The 24,365-nt window shown below is 34.3% G+C and overlaps 1 protein-coding gene across 1 annotated transcript in view; it reads right to left on the bottom strand.

Annotated features, from left to right (window-relative positions):
* Positions 1 to 24,365, bottom strand: part of si:dkey-22o22.2 (neural-cadherin) — a 249,114-nt gene that overhangs the window by 118,258 nt on the left and 106,491 nt on the right. The window contains exons 2-4 of the mRNA XM_056475635.1: positions 17,072 to 17,260; positions 8,152 to 8,377; positions 3,037 to 3,241 (exon numbers count right to left, since the gene is read on the bottom strand). Of these exons, the coding sequence (XP_056331610.1) occupies positions 3,037 to 3,241; positions 8,152 to 8,377; positions 17,072 to 17,260 (620 nt within the window). The remainder of the gene's footprint in view (positions 1 to 3,036; positions 3,242 to 8,151; positions 8,378 to 17,071; positions 17,261 to 24,365) is intronic.

Genomic DNA, 24,365 nt, shown 5'->3' with positions numbered 1-24,365 from the left:
TTATTTGTCCTTCCTAAAACTTGTATAGGCAACAAGACTTTTGTCAGGTAGTGTTTTTTGTTTACACATGACCTTTACATTTTAATAATCACACGTAAAACACACATGGGAAAAACAAGAAATGTCTGATTTCTAACCATTTTCAGATAACAAAAATAATTTCCCCCTACTTGAAAATCCCCCCAAACCACAAATTTCATGTTTCATGTGTGAACTGAAAGGGATAATTAACACAAAAATTACAATTTACTCACCATCAAGTGGTCCCAAACTGTTATAGTTTCTTTCTTCTGTTAAGCACAAAAGAAGATTCTGAAGAAAGCTGAAAATAGCTAACCATGAACTTCCATACAGGAAAAATAAATACTATGAAAGTCAATGGTTACAGGTTTCCAGATTTATTCAGAATATCACCTTTTGTGTTTAACAGAAGAAAGAAACTCATAAACGTTTGAAACAAGTAAAGGGTGAGTTAATAGTGACAGAATTTTAACTTTTGGGTGAACTATCCTTTTAAGCTCATAGTGTTTTTCTATGAGGGTTTCCTTCTTACCGTCTTTTATCTCAGTGCTTCTCTTTTCATTTACTTGTCTCTTTTTACCTTGTATCGTATCCTCTCCTCCTCTCTTAACCTCATATAATCTATTCTTTTCTTCTGTATTTTTGCCATTCTTTTCATTTAGTCATCTCTTCTTCTTTGCATTATCTTCTCCTCTCATTTCATTTCGTCTCATCACCGTTTTAGCCTGTCTTACTCATAGAGTCGTCTTCGCAGATGGTGTAATCATTTGGTAGGGGGCAGTGACTCTGACAATTATCTGAAAACGTGTGTATGTATGTGTGTTACTGGCACAGATACAGTTTCACATCATTGTGCCTCAGCCAAGTCCATCAAGAGGACTTAATTAATGTGGAGGAACTTCTGCCAAACAAAGAAGATCAACACGGAACGGCAACAGTGCAAGCCACACGCACACAAATGGATACATTTGCGCTTAATAACGGCACTAACAACACTATGGGGGAAATACATCAAACATCTGTCATATTTTTGCTTGCAAGTCCCATAGCAGTCACAGCTGTGGTGTGGTGTATGTATGTGTGTTTGATGCCCTCAGCTTCGCATACAATCTCTCATTACTGCTTTTCTGCAGATATGTGTATGATTGTTTCTATTTGTGCTTGCGTATGCTTTCATTCATATGTGTGTGCGCGTGTGTTATTGTGTGCATCAAAGCGCATGTTTTTTTCTTCTTTGAAATAAACAGATGCGTCATGAAATTGTAGAAGGTTTGGATGTGAAGAATGACTGACAGTCACATATTCAGCCAGTCACGATGTCAGGCTGTACATGGTTTATTGTTACATGGTTTATTGGTTACATTAAGATCGTTACTAAAATAAGCAGAAAAAAGAACAAGTTAGTTATATTTTGTGCATTTTTAAGGTAATAAAGAGTCTAAATTAACTTATAATAATATATTTGTAACAATCACCAGTGATCTCACCCTCATAGATCACTGGAGAACATTTACTTTCACTCGGGCTACAATTCTACCATATGAACTACAACTCCCTTCATGCACCACACACACACCTGTCCCGGTTCTCCACTGATTACACATTCACACACACACACACAGCTCGGAGGTAACTCAAGACTGATTACATGGACCATATAAACAGCACACACACTCACAGACATTGCTGAGTCTTGTTGTTGGTACATACCCTGTAACATTACAATGCATTTTCTATGTATAGTTTCTAACAGTTTCTATTCTGTGTATAGTTTCTTAGTTTCTTTTTTATAGTGTTTTGACCATCGCCTTGTTTTATTGTTTATCCTGCCTGCCACCTGTATTGACATTTTGCTTGTTGTCTGACTACGCTTCTGGATTTCCCTGTATGTTACCGTTTGCTCCTTATTGTGACCATCACCTGCCTGACCATTCTCTGTGTAATAAAGTATTGCAAGTAGATCCTCAACTTTGACTTCAATTTTGTGGATCAATCTGATCCATAACTCAAAACTGTGTTGTGGTAATGTTTTTTTTTGTTTGTTTTTGATTTGTTTTTTTTAAGAGGAAAGAATAAATCAGTTTGCTGGGAATAAAACCAATTATTTTGGTGTATATATATTTGCAATAACAAAATATTTAATTTAATTTTTATTATTACAATATTACAAAGCCTTTTTCAATTACAAGAATTGCTATAAAACATTTTTTATTCAGTTTAAGGTTGTCGGTAAATAAAAACTATTTGGACAAAGAATTATATTATTTAATTATATAAGTTATAATATTAGTTATATAATGTGTATCTCAAAGTTAATACAGAGTCAAAAATGATTGAGAAAAAAATGATATAATGTCAAAATATTCTGATATACCCCACATATACATCTCTTTTTTTTCTAAGAAATAATCAGTTTGCTGGGAATCAAACCCATGATCTTGGTGATGCGAGCATTTAAAATAAAATATATTTGCAAAAAAAAAAAAAAAAAATCATGGAAAATAAAATGTTAAAATTTGTTTTAAATATAAATATTTTTAGGTATATACTATAAATATATATTTTTGCTAATGTTGTCAATTTGATCAATTATATAAACATATAAATGGTGTTCCATTAAACATAATATGAGAACTCATTCATTCATTTATTTATTTTCTTTTCGGCTTAGTCCATTTATTTATCTGGGGTCGCCACAGCAGCATAAAGCGCCAACTTATCCAGCATATATTTTTTCACAGCGGATGCCCTTCTAACTGCAACCCATCACTGGGAAACATCCATACACACTCATACACTACGTACAATTTAGCTTCCCCAATTCACCTATAGCACATGTCTTTACACTGTGGGATAAACCACCAGACAAAACCCACACGAACACGGGGAGAACATACAAATTCCACACAGCGACCTTCTTGCTGTGAGGCGATCGTGCTACCCACTGTGCCACCAGGATGCCTATATGAGAGCTAAATTTGAAAAACAATAAATATTTCTGTTTAGATGGCTTACCTCTGCCATGTTGCTCAGTCCTGTATCTGGCTCGGATGCTCTGACTTGCAGGTGATGTAGATGTTGTCCGCTCTCATAGTCTACAGTGCGTGTCAGACTGAGCGCTCCACTCTCCTGGTTTATGCTGAACAGGTTGCCCGGGTTCACCAGCAGCATGTAGGACAGTGTCTTCCTCTGGAACGAGATAGCCTGGACCACAGCCACCCTAGAGAAATATACAGGACATGCAATCAGCGCACAAGGCAGCATTTCATCCATGCACTACATTTTGTGAGGAAAACATTTTAAGAGGGAAACTGCAGTGCTGTTCCAAAATATAATGAACTATCAACCAATGTATTTTAAAAATATAGATTTGAGGTCAGAATTATTAGTCCACTGTATATTTTTCCCCCAATTTATGTTTAACGGTAAGAAGATTTTATTAAACTTACTACTAAACATAATAGTTTGAATAACTCATTTCTACTAACTGATTTCTTTTATCTTTGCCATGATGACAGTACATGATATTTTACTAGATAGTTTTAAAGATACTGGTGTTTAGCTTAAAGTGCAAAATTAAAAGCTTAACTAGGTTAATTTGGGTATTTAGCCAGGTTAGACTAATTAGGCAAGTCATTTTATACTGATGGTTTGTTCTGTAGACAATCGTAAAAAATATGCTAATAATATTGTTCAGAAGGTCATGATTCGCACTCATTAAATAATTACTTTGTATAGTTTTTATTTTATTTTACATTCTTTGGTGATACAAATTCAATTCAATTCAATTCAATTCAAAAACCTTTATTTGTATAGCGCTTTTACAATGTAGATTGTGTCAAAGCAGCTTCACATAAAGGTCATAGTAAATTGGAACAGTGTAGTTCAGTTTGTAGTGTTTAAGTTCAGTTCAGTTTAGCTCAGTTCAGTGTGGTTTAAAAATCACTACTGAGAGTCCAAACACTGAAGAGCAAATCCAACCATGCGCAGCTCTACAGATCCCGAACCATGCAAGCCAGTGGCGACAAAACACAGACATTTCAGCACAATGCCTTCCTCAGTGTGTGACACAATCCTCTCACTCCACCCTTTCATCCCACAATCAATCACATGACGTCATTAGTTAGACAATCACTCAATAATTAAAAACAATCTTATTTTCATTCCAATATACTATAATTAACCACACAAGAAATATTTACCTTCACCTTTAAAAACATTATTTCACAGGAAAATAGCATATCAATTATCTTCATTCACTTTTGTTTATATCAATACAATGAAATTCGGACAGTCCAAAACATTAAAAATACATTTACATCACATTATTTGTATCGTTACATGCACAAAATCCTTGATTCACAATATTATAGCTAAACAGCAAACCGTTAAAGAAACACAGACAGGTCCAACTCTTCATTCAATCCTCTTGGTGTAAGTGATTTTTTAATTTATGAATCCAGAACGCTTCTCTTTGTAATAATCTTTTATTCAGATTACCTGTGACTCAAATGCTTCTTCAATTCCTATACATTCTAGTTGTTTAACATCATGTCCAAAATGCTAATAATATTGACCTTAAAATGGTTGAATGCAAAACTGCTTTTATTCTAGCTGAAATAAAACAAATAAGACTTTCTCCAGAATAATTTTTTTTATAGTAAATGCTGTGAAAAACTCCTTGCTCTGTTTAACATCATTTGGGAAATATTTGAAAAAGAAACAAAAATTCACAGGAGGGCTAATCATTTAATTTATTTAATTTAATTCTATTACCTTAACAAATTCATGTTAATTCTTCGTCATACAAAAATATTGATAACATGTTGCAAATGCTATACAATGGGCTGGTCAGGGGATTTTCCAACTGATTGGTCTCAACTGTATTAAACATGATGGGAAAAAGTGGAGCAAAGTGTATGTCAGGACAATGTAGCTAAACAATCTGCTATGAGTTAATAGGAAAGCAGTCCGACGGGAACATGTAATATATGTGAGGTGGTATCAACAGAGCTTTGTTCAACCAATTTAACCCAAAATCTCTACATTTAGCAGAATACAGCACATTCATTTGCACAAAGACGGAAATGCAAAATACTGGTGTTTTAATGGCACAGTGATGCTTCCACTGTATGGCTTTTTATTGTGCTGTCTCTGGATGAAGATAAAAAGCAGAGACCGAACAGCTAGTAGACAGATTTTAGCAAATTAAAGTATAAAGGCCAGCTCACACCATACTGACAAAAGCAGACAGATGGCAACACACTTGATGGGGTTTAGTAAGATCAGAGTGTTACCACTTTTGGTTTCTGTTGGAGTCTCAGAGCTTGATTTCAACTATTGAACATGCTGAATTTGTGCTAGTGATATTGATGTGCTGAAAGTGTGAAACTGCTTTAAGTAAAACTTTAGAATAATGTCACTGAGTTCATTCAGGAAGTTGTGTGAACAACACGTAGCATCTGTGTATGTCTTTGTCAAAGCCGAATTAATGTGATTAAGGTGTTTACATGCCTATTTATAGTGATTAAAAGCGCCGTATGCCACATTTTTTAATACGATTGTGGTTTATATGATTATGAGGATAATCCCATCAGTTTGATTAAAGTATTGTTTTTGAATGACGTAAAGGTTAATTGCAATATTGCTTAAATCTCAACAGCAGAAATGCTTGTGTTCATGCTTACTACATTATATTAGTTGTATCATAATCTTGAACTAGGCTGAACTGTTAGTATGAGAGAAAATGTGTTCAGTGTTTTTTGTTTAATAATCATACAAATGTAATGAACAGTTTGGACTTTATTACACAGTTGTACGCACTAGACAAAAGCGCAGCGAGAACTGGGAAAATATCTAGATCTTTTGGGAATTTGCACACAATTATTACCCAAAATGATCATTTATTCATCAATAATATGTTCCTGTAAAAATCATTAGTGTGAAAAGGAACACAAGCTATTGGTAGAATCTGCAGTCAAACATGTTTAACCTCTTAAGGCTCAAGGTGTTTTTTTACATGCATTTTTTATTTATCGTTGCTATTTGGGCTTATTAGAACCTAATTAGAATAAAAACCTAAGTATCATCTTTTGATACGATGTACTTTTAGAGAAAAATGATGTCCATATATGTGGACTCGTGGTCCAAATTTCCATAAAACACCTTTTCCTGAATTTTTTAAATGCATATTTAATATAGAAATTTAGTTTTTGAACTTGCTTTGACTATCAGAGAATAAAAACAATTTTTTCCCCCATTCTGGACAGTTAAAAATATGATTTGGGACATTTTATATGCTGCAAAAGAGTTGCATGATGACACTGTATGTCTGTAACAAAATATAAAACATTCAAAGTATTTTAAATAGTCACTAAAGAGCTATATAAGTAGGTTTTATTAGTTTCACAACAATGTAAGCTGACGCATTTATTTTCAATGACTGGAATTCCCTGGATGAACAGATCAACCTTTTTGAGTTGTTTTGCAACGCAATTACATTAGGGCTTCTTAAAGTATCTGTTGCATCATTTTGACAATTTTTACAAACAAATGTATAGCCATATCTTCAAAAAATAAATTGTGACTTAATCGTACAGATGTTAACACTTCAATATGTTCCCTTTGCCGTCGCATTTGCTGTTGTCACGGCGGCAGTAAATGCGCCTACAGCTTTTGACCGCTGGGTGGCGCTTTAACCATAGACTTCGTCAGCTAAAACATCGAAATGCTTTGCCTTTTTACAATACTAGATAGGACGGTACTGTATGTGTACCTTATACAAAGGTGCTGTATATGATGTCATTCATTCATTCATTCATTCATTCACTTTCTTTTCGGCTTAGTCCCTTTATTAATCCGGGGTCGCCAAAGCGGAATGAACCGCCAACTTATCCAGCACAGTTTTACATGGCGGATGCCCTTCCAGCTGCAACCCATCACAGGGAAACTGTATATGATGTGATGTGTTCAATTAAAATATCATTTAGTTTAGTTGTTTTGATTTCCTTTGTAATAAACATGCCTTTACACTAAAGCCTACTGTATGTTTTAGAAAAGTTGTCTACAATACATCATAAGAAGCATTATAGCAAATATAAGAATTAAATTGGCGACACGATGGTGCAGCGGGTAGCACGATCACCTCACAGCAAGAAGGTCGCTGGTTCGAGCCTCGGCTGGGTCAGTTGGCATTTCTGTGTGGAGTTTGCATGTTTTCCCCATGTTCGCGTGGGTTTCCTCCGGGTGCTCCGGTTTCGCCCACAAGTCCAAAGTCATGTGCTGTAGGTGAATTGGGTAAGCTAAATTGGCCATAGCGTATGTATGTGATTGAGAGTGTATGGGTGTTTCCTAGTGATGGGTTGCAGCTGGAAGGGCACCCGCTGCGTAAAACATGTGCTGGATAAGTTGGCGGTTCATTCTGCTGTGGCGACCCCTGATTGATAAAGGGACTAAGCCGAAAAAAAAATGAATGAATGAATGAATGAATGATTTTAGCATGAAGGAGCTCTGAATTGGGCTACTTTTTGATGGCAGCAGAGCGCAAGGCATCAAGATTTTGCAAAAAGGCTACTAATTCCACATTTACAAATGGAAATAATGCATGTCAGAGATATCTCAGTGTTTGATTGTAGCTCTCTTCCCATGTCATCACCCCCATCCACACTCTTTAACTTTAATACGCCTGTCTTTTTCCTCTCTTTTAATATGTCGCTCTTCCCATGATTAGCTGTCCTCTCCTCCTTCACACAGATTATTATGCTCGGTTCTGTGCCAGTGCCCAAAGGGGGGAGTTCAGACACTGCTCTTCATGTTTATCCAGAAGTTTCTTTTAATAAATATTTGAATTTGAGCACGCTTTCAAATTCAGAGCCTGGGGACAAAATGATGCATCTGTGTTCCCCGTCTCTGCCACAACCCTCTCTTCTATTGAGTCCGTCCCCCCCTCTTCCAACCTCCGCTCTCCCTGCGGGCCAATTGTTTCATGCAACAGATGACACATAAAGCTTTGGAGTTGGCCACATTCGCACAATCCTTCTCTTACCCTCTAATGAGCAGCAAATTGTGAATCTTCTTACACGCAGATGCACAGCAATACACCCACTGACACACACAGTTTGCTGTACTTACGCTTGGCCCACCGCGCTGCTCTCTGGGATGTGGACGGTGTAGGTGGTGTTGGTGAACTGAGGGGGTCGAAAGCCGGCCAGAATGAAGAGAGAGGCGTGTGGACCCCTCCTGCCCTGAGAGTCCACGGCCTGGACGGTCAGTGTGTATTCCTTACTGGGGGTCAGGGGGCGACCTGTGGTTTTCACTTCTCCTGTTGTTCGGTCCACTTCAAATGAATCTTCTCCACCTGTGACAAAAATACAGTCATTTAATATTGCTTGAAATAAAATTAAGATGAAATTAAATGTTAAATAAATATGAAACATTCAAATAAATTAAATTATTTGACATAAATGAAATAAAAATGTTAAACAAATATTTTAATATTATAGAAACAGATTTCTGTATCTATATTGTGAAGTTTGTAATTTTATGATTTATTAAATTGAATTCTAATTATAATTTTTAAGATAAATGATTAATGATTATTCATTCATTTCTTTTTTTGACTTAGTCCCTTTATTAATCCGCGGTCGCCACAGCGGAATGAACCGCCAACTTATCCAGCACATGTTTTACGCTGTGGATGCCCTTCCAGGTGCAACCCATCTCTGGGAAACATCCATATACACTCACTCACACTCATACACTACGGACAATTTAGCCTTCCCAATTCACCTGTACCGCATGTCTTTGGACTGTGTGGGAAACCGGAGCTTTAATGATTATTTTTTAGCTAAATAGAAAATAAACAACAATTAAAATGAACACGTATAAAACTGAAACTGTTCATAAAAACAATATATACTATGCTTATACTACAATAAAACTAATACAAAATAGCTTTTTAATCTTCAAAATTGTGAATTGATCTACTTTAATTTACAACTTTAATTTAATTTAATATTAAATTAAGAGAAACTAATTAAATATTAAATAAATAATAAAAAATATATAAAATTAATTAATTGACATAAATGAAAGAAAAATATTTTAAAATATTTTAATATTCTAGCATAGACCTCTGAAGCTGTATTGTGAAGTTTGTATTTTATGTTTTTTTTTTATTAAACTTTAATTAATATTTTAAGCTAAATAAAATTCACAACAATTAAAATGAACATGGATAAAACTGAAAACTATTTATAAAAACAAAATATACTATACTTATACTACTATACAAACTCATACAAAAATAGCTTTTTATTCTTCAAAATAGTGAAATTATCAAATTACTTTAATTTATTTCTAAATTAATAGAAACTAATTAAATATTAAATAAATATAAATAATTAAAATAAATCTAATTATTGATATAAATTAAAGAAAAAAGAATAGAAATATTTTAATATTACAGCATAGATTTCTGTAACAGTATTATGAAGTTTGTACTTTTATGCTATTTTAATAAAATTCTAATTATTATTTTTAAGTGAAATAAAATAAACAACTAGCAATAAACAATTAGCATAGATAAAACTGAAAACTATTTATAAAAACATAATAAATATTATACTTATACTACTATAAAACTACAATTAAAATAACTAATATAAAATTTTCAAAATTGTGAATTGATCAAATTACTTTAATCTAGATATTTATTATTTTAAATATTAAATAAATATAAAAAATAAAATACATTGAATTAATTGACATAAATGAAAGAAAAATATTTTAAAATGTTTTAATATTATAGTATAAATTTTACTGTAACTGTATTATGAAGTTTGTATTTTTATGCATTTTTTAAAAAATGAAATCCTAATGATTATTTTAAAACTAAATAGAAAATAAACAACTATTAAAATGAACGTGGATAAAACCGAAAAATAGTCACAAAAACATAATATATACTATACTTCTACTACAATAACACTAATACAAAATAGCTTTTTAATCTTCAAAATTATGACTTGATCAAATTATTTTAATTTAATTTAATATTAAATTAAATGAAACCAAAGTTGATATGTTCTAGAAATGTTTGTATTTTTAATTTAATTTAGTGTCATTTATATTAGATAAATAATCTTTATTCTTATAGCCCTATATATTTTTATTTTCTACACTTAACAGATGCTAGATATTACAGACCCACTTAAAAAATAATTAATTGGATTTACTACTTTCTTTAAAGCAAGCGGTTTATATTTATACGGGCTGAATTTAAACAAACAAATCAAGTTGAACATTACCAAATTTAATTTGTTTGTTTAAATTCAGCCCATATAAATTGTTTGCAACCACCTTAAAAAAAATTTGTGAATCCAATGAATCATTTTTTTCAGTGCACATGACAAAAAAAATCATAATACAAACAACCCAACAACAGTCTAATTTTAAAAGTGATGACTTGTGGCATGTGACCGACTTGCTATCATCGCCTAAAAACTGTGATGTGCCACTTCATTATAATCACATATTAAAAGAGCAACTCCTGCAAAGTTCAGCTCAAAGTGCAAGAGCATTACAAAGACAAAGTCGCAAAAAGCCTCCGAGTGTTTTTTACACACATGAGGAGTGCAGGACCCTTCTGCCAGCTGTGCTTCAGTGCATCTTTGTCTGTGTTTGTGTGTGTGTGTGTGTGTGTGTGTGTGTGTGTGTGTGTGTGTGTGTGTGTGTGTGTGAGGAGCAATAGGATCCCCTCCGTTCCTCCTTCAGGACAACAGCAAGAGGAGAGCTCATTTTAAGCGCTGTCCCCTTTAGCGTGTGGTTATTTTGTGAGCAGAGGAGAAGAAGAAGAGGTGGATGAAGAGCACAGCTGGCGAGGCGGAGCAGATCTTCCAGCTGTACCCGCTCCTGCACCTCGCCCCGCTCACAGCTGCGCCAACACATGGGCAGAGGCCTGATCCAGAATCAAGCTTCATTCTGTTGTCTTCTATCATCAAGAAGTGAATGATTGAAGGCAATGCTAATAACAATAGTGATGGGGATCTGTGGTTCTGTCTACACCGGATGTGGTGCAAGAGCAAACTGATGACCTGGGGTGCGTTTCCAAAAACCATGATTAGACAACTAAAGTCGCAAGTTGCGTCGTTACATACATAGTTTGTTGATTTGATTGAATTTGAAATCCATCGTTCCAACGGACATTTGCAAACTGTGTCGCAAACTTGTACGCTTGTGACAACATCTCTGGAGCTGTAGTTAGAAACATACAGTTGATGTCAGAATTATTAGCCCCACTTTGAATTTTTTTTAGATTTCCCAAAGGATGTTTAACAGAGCAAGGAAATTTTCACAGTATGTCTGATAATATTTTTTCTTCTGAAGAAAGTTTTATTTGTTTTATTTCTGCTAGAATAAAAGCAGCTTACAACTTTTTAAAATCCATTTTAAGGTCAAAATTATTAGCCCCTTTAAGCTATTTTTTTTCTCGATAGTCTACAGAACAAACCATCATTATACAATAAGTTGCCTAATTACTCTAACCTGCCTAGTTAACCTTATTAACCTAATTAAGCCTTTAAATGTCACTTTAAGCTGTATAGAAGTGTCTTGAAAAATATCTAGTCAAATATTATTTACTGTCATCATGGCAAAGATAAATCAGATCAGTTATTAGAAATGAGTTATTAAAACTATTATGTTTAAAAATGTGTTGAAAAAAATCTTCTTTCCGTTAAACAGAGATTGGGAAAAAAAAAAAAAACAGAGGGGCTAATATTTCAGGGGGGTTAATAATTCTGACTTCAACTATTGTTCCTGGCTGTGTTTTATTCCCAGTTATCCCCCCATGCCCTATTCATTTAGAACATTCTGACATTTAAACTTGAAATAAAAAAAGCCTTAAAGTCATCTCTCTTAGGTGTAATTTGCAAAGTATTTTTACAGTTCAGTTTTAGCGATTTTCATGTTTACAATTGTGTTCCCTTCACAGTGCTCTTTGAAAACATTGATGTCATTTTGAACACAGCCGTGGCTCATGACGAAAGCTACAGGTGACCTGTTATTTAAAAGCGGAATTTATGTTACGTCTCCAAAGCTTGTGAAAGCAAAAAAACATAGTATACGTTAATGCTTTTTATTTATAGTAGGTTATTTATTAAGTATCTGTACTGGATATGAAATGGGCCTGTTGGTTAAAACATCTCTGCAGTGATTCATGTGTCAAATTGTAAATTTTTAAAAAAAAAATCATTAATAAACAATATCGCACTTTATAATGATAATAATCATCATCATCATCATTAATATTAATAATTAATATTATTATTAAAGAAGGCTTTTCTTCATTTCCTAATATATAATAAATATTAAATTTAATTTCTTAATAAATAGCCTCATTATTTTTTTATTTATATGATTTATATATAATATTAGAATATGTGTTAGCTTTTGTAGGTGATTTTATATTTCAGAATAGAATATGTAATGTTCTCAATAATATTTGTAAAGGAAACTCAGACTCTATATGTGCCATTTACATATATTTTAATTAATATGGAAAGCGAGTTCATGTTTTAACCAAAACTAATATTGGATTTTTTTAATGCGTGTGCATCTAAAACAATATAATTTGCACAAGGAAATGATGGGGTTCTTCTCTAAAGAAGTTGTTACCACCCTGTGTAGAGCATCATTATGGGCGTTTTACATTATAACTAACAAGGTTTAAATGACGGATCTGCGACAGAGAAACTACAGCTTTGGGAAACACTCGTCACTACATCGTTCTTTTCCCAAACGATGCATTGTACTAGTTCAGCCACGAGTTACATCGTTGTTTGGGAAACGCACCCCTGGTCTCTACACATTATGGGCCCAATCCCAATTCTACCCCTTAGCCCTTACCCCTACCCCTTGTTCACGTGAAGGGGTGTCCCAATTCTCTTTAGCATGAAGGTGTAGGGCTAAGGGGAAAGGCTAGATAGCCCATAACACTGAGATTTTTCAGGACCACACCTAAAACCAAGGGATACGAAAATTTCCCAGAAAACACCATAAACAGCAGCATGACTGCCCGCGGAAGTCAGGAGATGCAGAAATAAGTATTTTTTGTCATTATTACAAATTTTTACAACAAACAAGCATAAGTTTTAATATATTCATAATCGTGTTTGTGTTTTACCGTCACAATTTAAAAAAAAATGCTAAATTTCGCTATCTGTAATCCATAATAATAACTCCTGTATAGCAGTCCCACATTATTCTGACACTCGATGACACTGGAATACCCTGTCAGAAAAGTCCAGTGTCTGGGAATGACCTTTTTACAGTGCTGCTATAATGTTAATGTTGTTTTTGTGTGTTTACATGAATATAGCCACAATGTAAATGCACAGTACAGTTGTGATCTTATTGCCACATTATATCATTATGATAATATAATATATGCCTTCAGTAATTTCCTGAAGATAAGTACCAAAAAATAACACAACCGGATTAACTACAGCAGTCGTGATCATCTGATCTCATATGAAGCAAGAGATCGCGATGACATATGATGACGTGTGCAGGTGTTGTAGTGCTGTCCTATTTCTTAGGTGTAAATTCTGAAGCCTTTCCCCTTCACACTCTGTTTCAAGGGTCAAGGGGAAGAGGAAGGGGTAGGGGTTCAAAAATAGAATTGGGATTGAGCCTTGGGAGTTGTTAAACAAAAGGGGTTTAACAAAAAACAGGACAAAAATAATAGCAATGTTCTATTTACATATTTATACCTCACATAACATATTGTTTAAATGGTTTAATGTCTCTATTCAACAAAGTTATATTTATTCTGTTTAAAATGAAATTATTAACATTTACTCTATTTAAAGTGAAGTCAAATAAGCAATATTGTGAAATGATTGTGATTTTTAGATTTAAATGTAATGTGTTGATTATCGTGTGGCAAAAAAAAAATGATACGTCAGCAGTCATTACTCAAGGATTACTAGGTAATTTTAAATGAAATAAATAAATAAATAAACATTATATATTAATTTTAGTCAGTAAACTGACAAATTCAAATCATTAACCTGATATTATTATCTTAATATTTTTGTGAAAACATTAATGTCTTTCAGAAATTTTTAATGAACGGAAAGTGCTTAAGTACAGGAATTAAAAACAGATCTTTATTTACATTTATTTATTTATTTATTTATTTATTTATTTATTTATTTATTTATTTATTTATTTTATTTTATTTTATTTATTTATTTATTTATTTATTTATTTATTTATTTATTTATTTATTTTATTTTATTTTATTTTATTTATTTTATTTATTTTATTTTATTTTATTTTATTTTATTTTATTTTATTTTATTTATTTTATTTTTATTATTTTTTTTTTATTAATTTTTTTGTTAATTTAATTTAATTTAATTTAATTTAATTTAATTTAATTTAATTTAATTTAATTTAATTTAATTTAATTTAATTTAATTTAATTTAATTTAATTTAATTTAATTTAATTTAATATTTATTTGACAGCAGTATAAAAATCTTTACTGTGACTGATCAATTTAATGCACACTGGAAATAAATGTAATTGCATTATAATTATGAATATAGTTTTTTAATGTTTTGAGGAATACATTTTTTTTATTCAATATCACATGAAAAAAAATATTCAATTTGACCTTGTATTTTGGGATGTATTTTTTTCTAGAAAAATATAAAGAAAATTCCTTAAGTGCCCACACTGATCATAACATAATGCTGTATTGACCAATCACCTTTTAAGAATGTCCATTTCATCACTCTTATCTCAGTCCTGCAGAATCTATGTCTAAAATATAAACTACCCTGAAACATTAACACCACTTTGCCTCACAGCATCAATCACTTCTTCCAAATCTAGTCTACCTGACAATGACTGACATTCAACTAATAGCCGCATCAGAAACTCTTGATAAAGAGAGCCATAGGCAAACGACACCTACAAACACCCCAGTGTAATTTCACCAGAGACAGAATATTTATAGCACAGCCTAAATCCTTATGGACCAGAGAAGTAATTTTGTAATGTCACAACATATCAGATGATGAACGACTAGCCATTATGAGAGGTTATGATGTTTCTGAAGATGTCCTAGAGGTACAATAAAACCTGTTCGACACACCTGTCCTAACACACATACATTACATGCTCGTATGCCGTAACAGATCACAATCAAAATCTTGTTTGGTGTATTTGCTTTGACTAATTACACTGAATTCCACAATTGATCGCTGAATGAAATCACTTAAACATGAGTGAATAACTATGGAAAGACAAGAATTACATTAGTAAGTGTTTTTATTACAGTGTTAACCAAGTGGCTGATGAAAAAGGCATGTCGCTGTCATTATTTCGAAACATAAAACCTGTCTACTGTGTCCAATATGATTTCATGCCATCCTAATGGACACAGTCCTTGCTCCTTAAAGGGAGAGTTAAATTTACTCAGCATTTCTCACCCTCAATTAGTCACAAATCTTTATGAGCTTCTTTCTTCTGTTGAAAACCAAAGAAGAGATTTAGAAAAATGTTGGAAACTCGTTGCCATTGACACTCATAGTAGGAATAGGAATATTATGGAAGTCAATAGCTATGTTTCCATCCACCTATTATTATGCGCATTCTCAAATATTGCATAAAAAATGCTTAATGGAAACCCCAATATGTGCATAATTTTAAAAATGTTCATAAAGAAAGTATGCACTAGGGGTTGAACAACTTTAGATTTTTGGAAGTCAACTTTTATGTTATGTTATGTTATGTTATGTTATGTTATGTTATGTTATGTTATGTTATGTTATGTTATGTTATGTTATGTTATGTTATGTTAGGATGGAAATGTTTTGCAACATGCCACAATACGCTGCTTAGTTGCAGGAAATATCTACACATGCCGACAAACAGGAGTATACTCGAAATCCAAGATCATAGTCAAAAGCAGGCAAATGATTAGGGCAGGTGGCAAAAACAAGAGAAATGATAAACAAAACACGGGTCAAAAACCCGACAAGAATAACGCTTAGAAATGTAACAAACAACAAGACTCAGCAATGTGTGTGAGAATGTGAGCGGTTTATATAGTCCATGTAATCAGTCTTTGATGAGCATAAAGCTGTGTGTGTGCAATCATAGATAATCTGGAACTGGTGTGTATGTGAGGTGCATGATGGAGGTTGTAGTTCATTTCAATCAGTGGCAGAATTGTAGTCCGGGTGATAGTGCGTGCATTCCAACGATTTGCAAGGTCTAGATTGTTGATGATCATGACACTTTGACTTATCGGATGGAAACTGCGCTTTATTTGCAAATGTTTTATGTAATATTACAGTTTTGCGCATAAATCTGTAGTTGAAAACGTAGCTAATGGCTACAGATTTCCAACATTCTTCAAAAGGTAGAAAGAAAGTAAGATTTGAAACAAAAGGAGGGTAAATAAATGATGATTGTTTTATTTTTTACCAAACCTAAGTTACAAATTTACTAACCTGTGCTTAACGTGTCAGCTAAAATGATTATTGTATGACAAAAAATTAAATATCTGCAGTCATTACTCCAGGATTACTAGGTAACTTTAAATAAATAAATAAAAATTAGACAGTAATTTTTGTAAACTGACAAAATCAAACATTAACCCGATACTATTAGCTTAATATTTTTTTCCTTTCAGAAATATTAAAAGAAGAGAAAGTGCTTAAGTGGAGCAATTACTTAAAAACAGATCTTTGTTTACATTATTGAATTTGATTTGATTTGATTTTATTTTATTTTTTTGGTTTTATTTTTTATGTGAACAACCCCTTTTACCAAGTCACAAATTAACTATCTTGTGCTTAACGTCTCAGCTAAAGTGTATTTCTTTCAAGCTTTCTGTGTGTGGTTAAAATTATTGATCATGCAATACATGCGAGACATCAGTCTAACTCCATTTTATCTAAGTGGGCCTGTGTTTTATCGGACTGCATGATTGTATTGACAGCTTTCCAATCCGCACTGAACATCACACCTACCATCAACCAAAAGGAAGTGACCCGTTCCCACCGAGCCATCTGGACTTTGGGCCACAAGCTTGTAGACAACAGATCCAGCACCAGTGTCAGGACCCACGGCAGCCAGGTAAGGATAGGGGAACATGGCCCACTGCAGATTCGACATGTTGGGGAGGGTCAGAGTCAGCCGGCACAGATACCACTCATCACCTTGAGAGAGACAGAAAAAAATATTTTTTTATTATAAAATCCTGATTATTTGTTTTTTATTTGTTAATAAATAAAGGTTTAAATGAACATTTAATACAACCATGTTAGGTAAAATGTCAGGTGGGCCTTCAAAAATTGATCGGAGAAAGAAGTGGGCCCCGAAGTGAAAAAGGTTGAGAACCCCTGCTTTAGATGGTCTCATGTGATCAACTGTGTTTCGATTATGTCAAAACTCTCTAATTCTTTATACCACTTTTAGAGAATGTTCAGTGTGATGCAAATGTACATTTAAAAGTACACCTTTCACAGCTTATTAGCAAGCAAATAAAAAGCGTGTAAATAGCATGTTTTCACTCTTTCAATGTGTTTTTAGCACACTTTTTTACATACTGTTAAAAATCTTCTCAAAAATCTACCATCCCAATGCATTCACAGCCCATAAACACACATATTCTAATCTCAATACCAGCAAAAAAAAGAGCAGAAGGGATAGAGAAAGCCTTCAGCCACCCTGAGTTCAGTGCCGCCTCCCAGCTTCAGACTGTCATTCAGCCCGAGGACGCTTGGCTACAAGAGAGAAATGACATTTTTGTAAAGCACGTCATCTCCGACTTCCCTTGTAGGTCCCGAGGAAGTCTGCTGTCAGAGATGTGATCTGCTCCTCCAAACATCAGACGGACTCAACACAACAGAGCTATCTTTTTCGGGTTGTTTTTTGGTGCTCTCTTTTCTCTGTTTGTTTGTTTCCAGACTTGCACCGTGTTGTTTCTGACGCTTCACGCAAAAAGCGAGACAACAGTAAGAATAAGAAGAAACTTGACTTCTAAGCGGCCCGTCAAGAGGGAACATACTACCACTACCCTCACTTCCCGTCTTTTCATAGCCATGCTTTGGAGTATGTCGAGAGAGAGAGAGCGAGAGAGAGAGAGAGAGAGAGAGAGAGAGAGAGAGAGAGAGAGAGAGAGAGAGAGAAAGAGAGAGAGAGATCGAGGGAGATGCAAAGAAAAGACGAAAGACGCAGTGAGAGCAAAAGAGAAACAAGGGTCGGGGTTTGGGTGTCTCGCTTCTGCCTTTTTCATGTCTCTGTGAAACGGTTGCTGAGAGTTCGTGCAAACAGATGGACCGGAGCTCATATTGAGCAGACAGTCAAATAGATAAAACCCACATCAATACCAACAGACCAACAAAAGCCCGCAGACCACTGCACATGTTAAAGTCAACAAAAAGTGACATTCTCTATGCAAATGCATGTAAATCCTGTCAAAGTCGCCTGTTGGTGTAATCAAATTCTGCGGCTGTCCACTTTTGCTGCTGTGATGATAATACAGATAAATTATCAGTGGTCTACATGAATGAATCCAGCAAGATGTTAAATATGTGCATAAATGTTTCTCAATGAGGAATGGACAGAACCATTGTTTATTACTGAATAATTATGTATTATTTCACGTTTCAGAAACTATAAATCAGTTGTTGGTAGGGATGGCTGACTTGAAACTGAAGTTTCGACACAGCGTTGATATCTTGAAGAGCAAGTGTTTCGAAACACTGCATCGAAGCATGATCCAAAACACCCAGGTCACGTGACTAAGGTGATTTGAAACACCCAGGTCACCTAACTAAAGTGTTTCTAAACACCAGGGTCCTCATGTACAAAGACTTGCGTTGAATTCATACTAAAACATTGTGTACGGATAAAGCTGTAAATGTGCATATGCTGCAAAAAAAAATCAGATGTATGAAACACTGCGTACACGGAATGCCACGCATATTCTCTTTGTACATCTGAATTAATGTGAAACTAAGCGCACGTGCACGAGCGCAAAACCCCTCCCTGCCCCCTCCCCCTTATAAATATGGTAATGACTCCACTTTGGCAAAACCAAACGAAAAAGCAATGGCTAAAGCAAGCAAAAAGGGAAACTCCACAGAATGTGAATTGGAGGTGCTCCTATCGGAGGTAGACCGGAGAAAAACTGTGTTATTTGCAAGTTTGCCCTCCAGAATTAATAACAACAGAAAAAAATAGAGAGGGAGAGTTTAGCTGACGCAGTTAACGCAGTGGGGTCTGAACTGTGAGTGAATTAAAAAAAAAATGGTCTGATGTAAAGGTGCAGATCAAGAGGAGAACCGTGGCGCACCGTCAAAGTGGGAACCCAACAGGCGGGGGAACAGGGGATGCTGAACAAACACCCTTTGAGGAAAGAGTTGCCTCAATTGTGGGCGACACATTACTGTCTGGAGTAGTATCCATCTCTACGGGAGACACAGATGTATTAGAGTTCCTGCAGATTTTGTGTGATTTGAACGTTTAGAAATTAAACTAAAGAGACAGTTTTTGTTTAATTTTACTGGCGATTCCTAATATGTAATTCAATCGTAAGCTTGGCAAGCAGTTTTGGAGAATTTGATGTTTCCCCATTCAAACAGAATGTCAGAGCAGAGATGGCCGCAGAGTGAAATAGCTTGCCTTAAAGGAACTTTGTTTAAACTTGGCTGTATATCGTGGGAGGCATGCCTTAGTGTCCCACCAGTGCTGATATACAGCCACATCGCACTGCTACTCATGTGATACTGTGTTTATACAACAGTTCGACAGCACAATCGTGTATATAAAAAAGAAAATCACAGAAAGTTAAAAACAGAAAAAAAACATAGTTAAAAAACCCTTTTAAATTAGGAACTACTTTCTTCCACCTTTCATTCACATCTGCAGCTGACGTCAAAACAGCAGAAGTCGTTACTAATTCACCAACGTCACTTTAAAGCTAGTGTTTGAATGATTCTCTATAGTGTAATGTCTAAAGTGAGGACAAAACAGGTGATTTTGATGATTTTAAGATTAAAAGGCTGATCGTGACATGAAATGCCATCAGTCTACAGAGATATGTCTTACAGTTTTACTGTTTACAGTATTTCTCTGTTGCAATTGGGATATCACAATAATTAACCCCCAAAAATGCAGCACAATAACTACCATATTGCTTTTGTGTTTGCGATAAGGAAAAACGCTATAAACACATGCAGGCATTTCTTCGTTATTTATGCCAACACAACACACATTCCTGATATATGAGTCCCATCTCACACTCAATACACTACAATTATTTGGTATAAATACAGCCCTATAACATACAGAAGAGAGAGATCGACTTAGAATATCCCTTAACAGTTTAATAATGATTTGATCAGCTGTAATTAGAAATTACACTGGTTTAATCTTCTAAGTGCTTATTTATGCAGCCCTGTCACCATCTTGTGGATAGACGTCAACCGTCTTTGCTCAAAAACAGGCCAGTGACGCGTTGCCTCTATAAAATTATAAATATTTTAAAACAGGCACTATCCTTATAAATAAACTGCATAGTAGCAATCTAAACAACTAGATTCTGGACTAAAAAAGCCTCAAAAGTACACTATGTTGCCCAACAGCAGGAATATTTGTCAAACTGTACAGTGTCTTCTGCTTGTTGCTGTATGTGGGTGGAATAATACACAAGGGTGAAGGGTGAAGAGGCTGGTCGAGTTCTGTTACTGGCAGAATATTGCACAGCTATCAGCCAATCAGATTGAAGAACCAGACAGAACTGTTGTAAATACACACACACACACACACACACACACACATTATATATATATATATATATATATATATATATATATATATATATATATATATATATATATATATATATATATATATATATATATATATATACATATATATATATATATATATATATATATATATATATATATATATATATATATATATATATATATATATATATATTTTAAACCCTATATCTTAATAATCATATCTACTTTAAGACGCATATCAAATATCGTAAGATAAAATCAACAGTGTTTGAAGAATAGGTGAAAAGGTGGTGTCTTCCTGTGGTGTGGGAGGGCAGACAGATTCCTCAACCCTGTCCGGTGCTGTTTATGTTCTTTAGGTGCTCCACATCTTTATGCGTCTATAAAGATTCACATTCTCCACATGGACACAGAGACCTCAGAATCAACCCTTCCCACCTCACACTGAGCTCTGTATGCAGCCCACCGCTAGAGTAGCCTAAAGGTCCAACAGATGTGGATCAAACCCCAGCGGCAAACACCCACACCTGAGAGGCTAATGGGCCGCTGGCTCCGTCAACAAACCTCCAGCGGCGAGAGCGCGGTTCAAGAGACACCAGAGAAACCCTGGTGAGAAGCTCCAACAATGGGCTCTCTACACAACTCCTCCAAAACAGCTGTTTCACAGTATCACCACATCCTCGACAAAGATAAACACACTTTGGATAGGGAGAATGAGGAAGGAAGAGAAAAATATTTGTAAATTAAGTTTTCCATAGTTTGTGGTTCATGGATTATTTCATTCATGTTTTTTAATTAAATTATATGATCTTGACCTTTTCTTTAGCAACATTTGATGTTGAAAAGCTTGAAAAAGTGGCGTTTATTGACATTTTTTATAGTTTGAAATGATTTATTGCCTGGTAAATTATGGTACAAAATCTGGTAATAAACTGTCAGTATTCTTTCTGTTATTTTACAGACTTTTTTCTCTATACACTACCTGACAAAAGCTTAAAGTTGATCCCAGTTGTAAGAGCAACAAATAATAACTTGACTTCTAGTTGATCATTTGGAAAAGTGGCAGAAGGTAGATTTTTCAGATGAATCATCTGTTGAGCTGCATACTAATCATCACAAATACTGCAGAAGACCTGTTGGAACCCGCATGGACCCAAGATTCTCACAGCAATCAGTCAAGTTTGGTGAAGGAAAAATCATGGTTTGGGGTTACATCCAGTATGACAACGTGCAAGAGATCTGCAGAGTGGATGGCAACATCAACAGCCTGGGGTCTCAAGATTTATGCTGCTTATTACATTACAAACCACAGGAGAGGGCAAATTCTTCAGCAGGATAGCGCTCCTTCTCATACTTCAGCCTCCACATCAAAGTTCCTGAAAGCAAAGAAGGTCAATATGCTCCAAGATTGGCCAGCCCAGTCACCAGACATGAAAATTATTGAGCATGTCTGGTGTAAGATGGAGGAGGCATTGAAGATGAATCTAAAGAATCTTGATAATCTCTGGGAGTCCTGCAAGAATGCTTTCTTTGTCATTCCAGATGACTTTATTAATAAGTTATTTGAGTCATTGCAGAGATGTATGGATGCAGTCCTCCAAGATCATGGGAGTCATACACAATATTGATTCTTTTTCCACTGCATTTCTTATATTCTATACTGTACATTATTTTTGTTAAGTGACAAGACTTTTGTCTAAGCAAAGTCAGACCTTACTGTTCTAATTAAATAATTAAATATCAAGGCATAATCATATTTTATTTTGGTAAAATAAGCATAATCTAAGCATAATCTAGAGGCATTTGCCTTTCATACAAGCCACTTCTGATACTAAATGATCAACTAGAAGTCAAGTTATTATTTGTTGTTCCTAAAACTTGGATAGGCAACAATACTTTTTTTGTCAGGTAGTGTATAATATTTCTTGTACAAAATATTGTTTCAAATGACTAAAATGTCAATAAAAGTCACTTTGTTAAATGGAACAGTTCAATTTTTAACATAAAATCTAGACAAAGGAGAGTTAAACGTCCCATAACTCAATTAATAACCCTAAATACTGTTAAACCAAAATACTGTTAAACCACATAAGCAAAAAACCTTTAATTAACGAAAAAAAAATTTAGTGTAGGAAATAACAAGGCCATTTGGTAATGAACGAATCACGCTTTTCTGTTTGTTTCATGACTGGGCATCTTTCTCTTTGTTTCAAAACAACAATATGGAATCCCAACTGGGATCTGTTTCTCGCTTTGTGCATAAAACACAACGGCTTGATCTTTTTTGGCATCATAGTTTTCTAGTTCAGATAATGTGTGCACAGATTTTGAGGAAAAAAGCAAGAAAGCCTTTGTGCGTTTGTTTATGCCTCGATAATCCAAGCTAAGCCTGGATGGCGGTGAAGCAAAGCACTGGATAAAATATGCTGCGTGTATAAATAGCTGGTGAATTTCATCTAAGTCCACCCAAAGCTCTGTACTCATTTGAATATCAATACAGAAGATGTCATGGATTGTTACGTGAAAAAAACGACAACAACAAGACGAAGAGGAGATACAAAAAGAAGGACGGAAACAGTGTATGCTATGTTTGTGCTGTGTTTTCTGCCTAATTTAAAGTACGGTAATTTGGCGAGTGGATGTAACAGAAGCTGAGGAAAATTAGATTCCATTCACAGAGACTTAAATGGTCGTCAGCCGTAGTCAATATGAGCTGCTTTTCTATTGTTAGCATGTTTGTCTGCATCTAAAAGAGCAACTCAAAGGCACCGAGGATGGGAAGAGTATGACGCACTGCCTCTGAGTGAATACGAGGCGATGAATCAATGCTGATTCACCATAAGCACAAGACACAAATGACAGAGGAAAAAAGGCATTGCTTAGATTTTGCTCTTTCGTAATTTAACAGATTAAAGCAAGGCTTCATTTATGTTTGTGCTTTCAGTCTCAAATCTTTGAAAGAATGAGAAATATTTGAATTGAAGTGTCAATTTTTAAGGTTGTGATTCGTTCATCCCCTTAAAGCTGAATTAATAAACTTTCCATTGATGTATACATTGATATAGGTCAGTTAATTGCAATGTGATATATGTATGACAAGCTGGCTTCTTATTGACGCATACAAGAAAAATGTGTAAATGACACATATCAGAAAATGCAGCCCAGTAAAAATGTAGACAGCGACCTCTAGTGGTATTGTAATTGCAAAGTGCAAGGAAACTCCACGGGAGCAACGTATTTCACGTTTCACACAAATGGAGCCCTGGGCACATACTTTCAATGGTTTATGTGTGTATATATATATATATATATATATATATATATATATATATATATATATATATATATATATATATATATATATATATATTATCTATGCATTTAAAACACAGCTAAACTAACTTAGACTTATCTGGCAACTATACATTGCTGCTCTCTTTGAAGTGTTTCTTTAATCCTCGTTTGCAAGTTCTTTGGATAAAAATGTGATTTAATTAAAGAACAT

This window comes from Danio aesculapii, chromosome 16 (genome assembly GCF_903798145.1).
Source record: "Danio aesculapii chromosome 16, fDanAes4.1, whole genome shotgun sequence".
NCBI lineage: Eukaryota > Metazoa > Chordata > Actinopteri > Cypriniformes > Danionidae > Danio > Danio aesculapii.
This window is presented reverse-complemented; position numbering and strand designations above follow the sequence as displayed.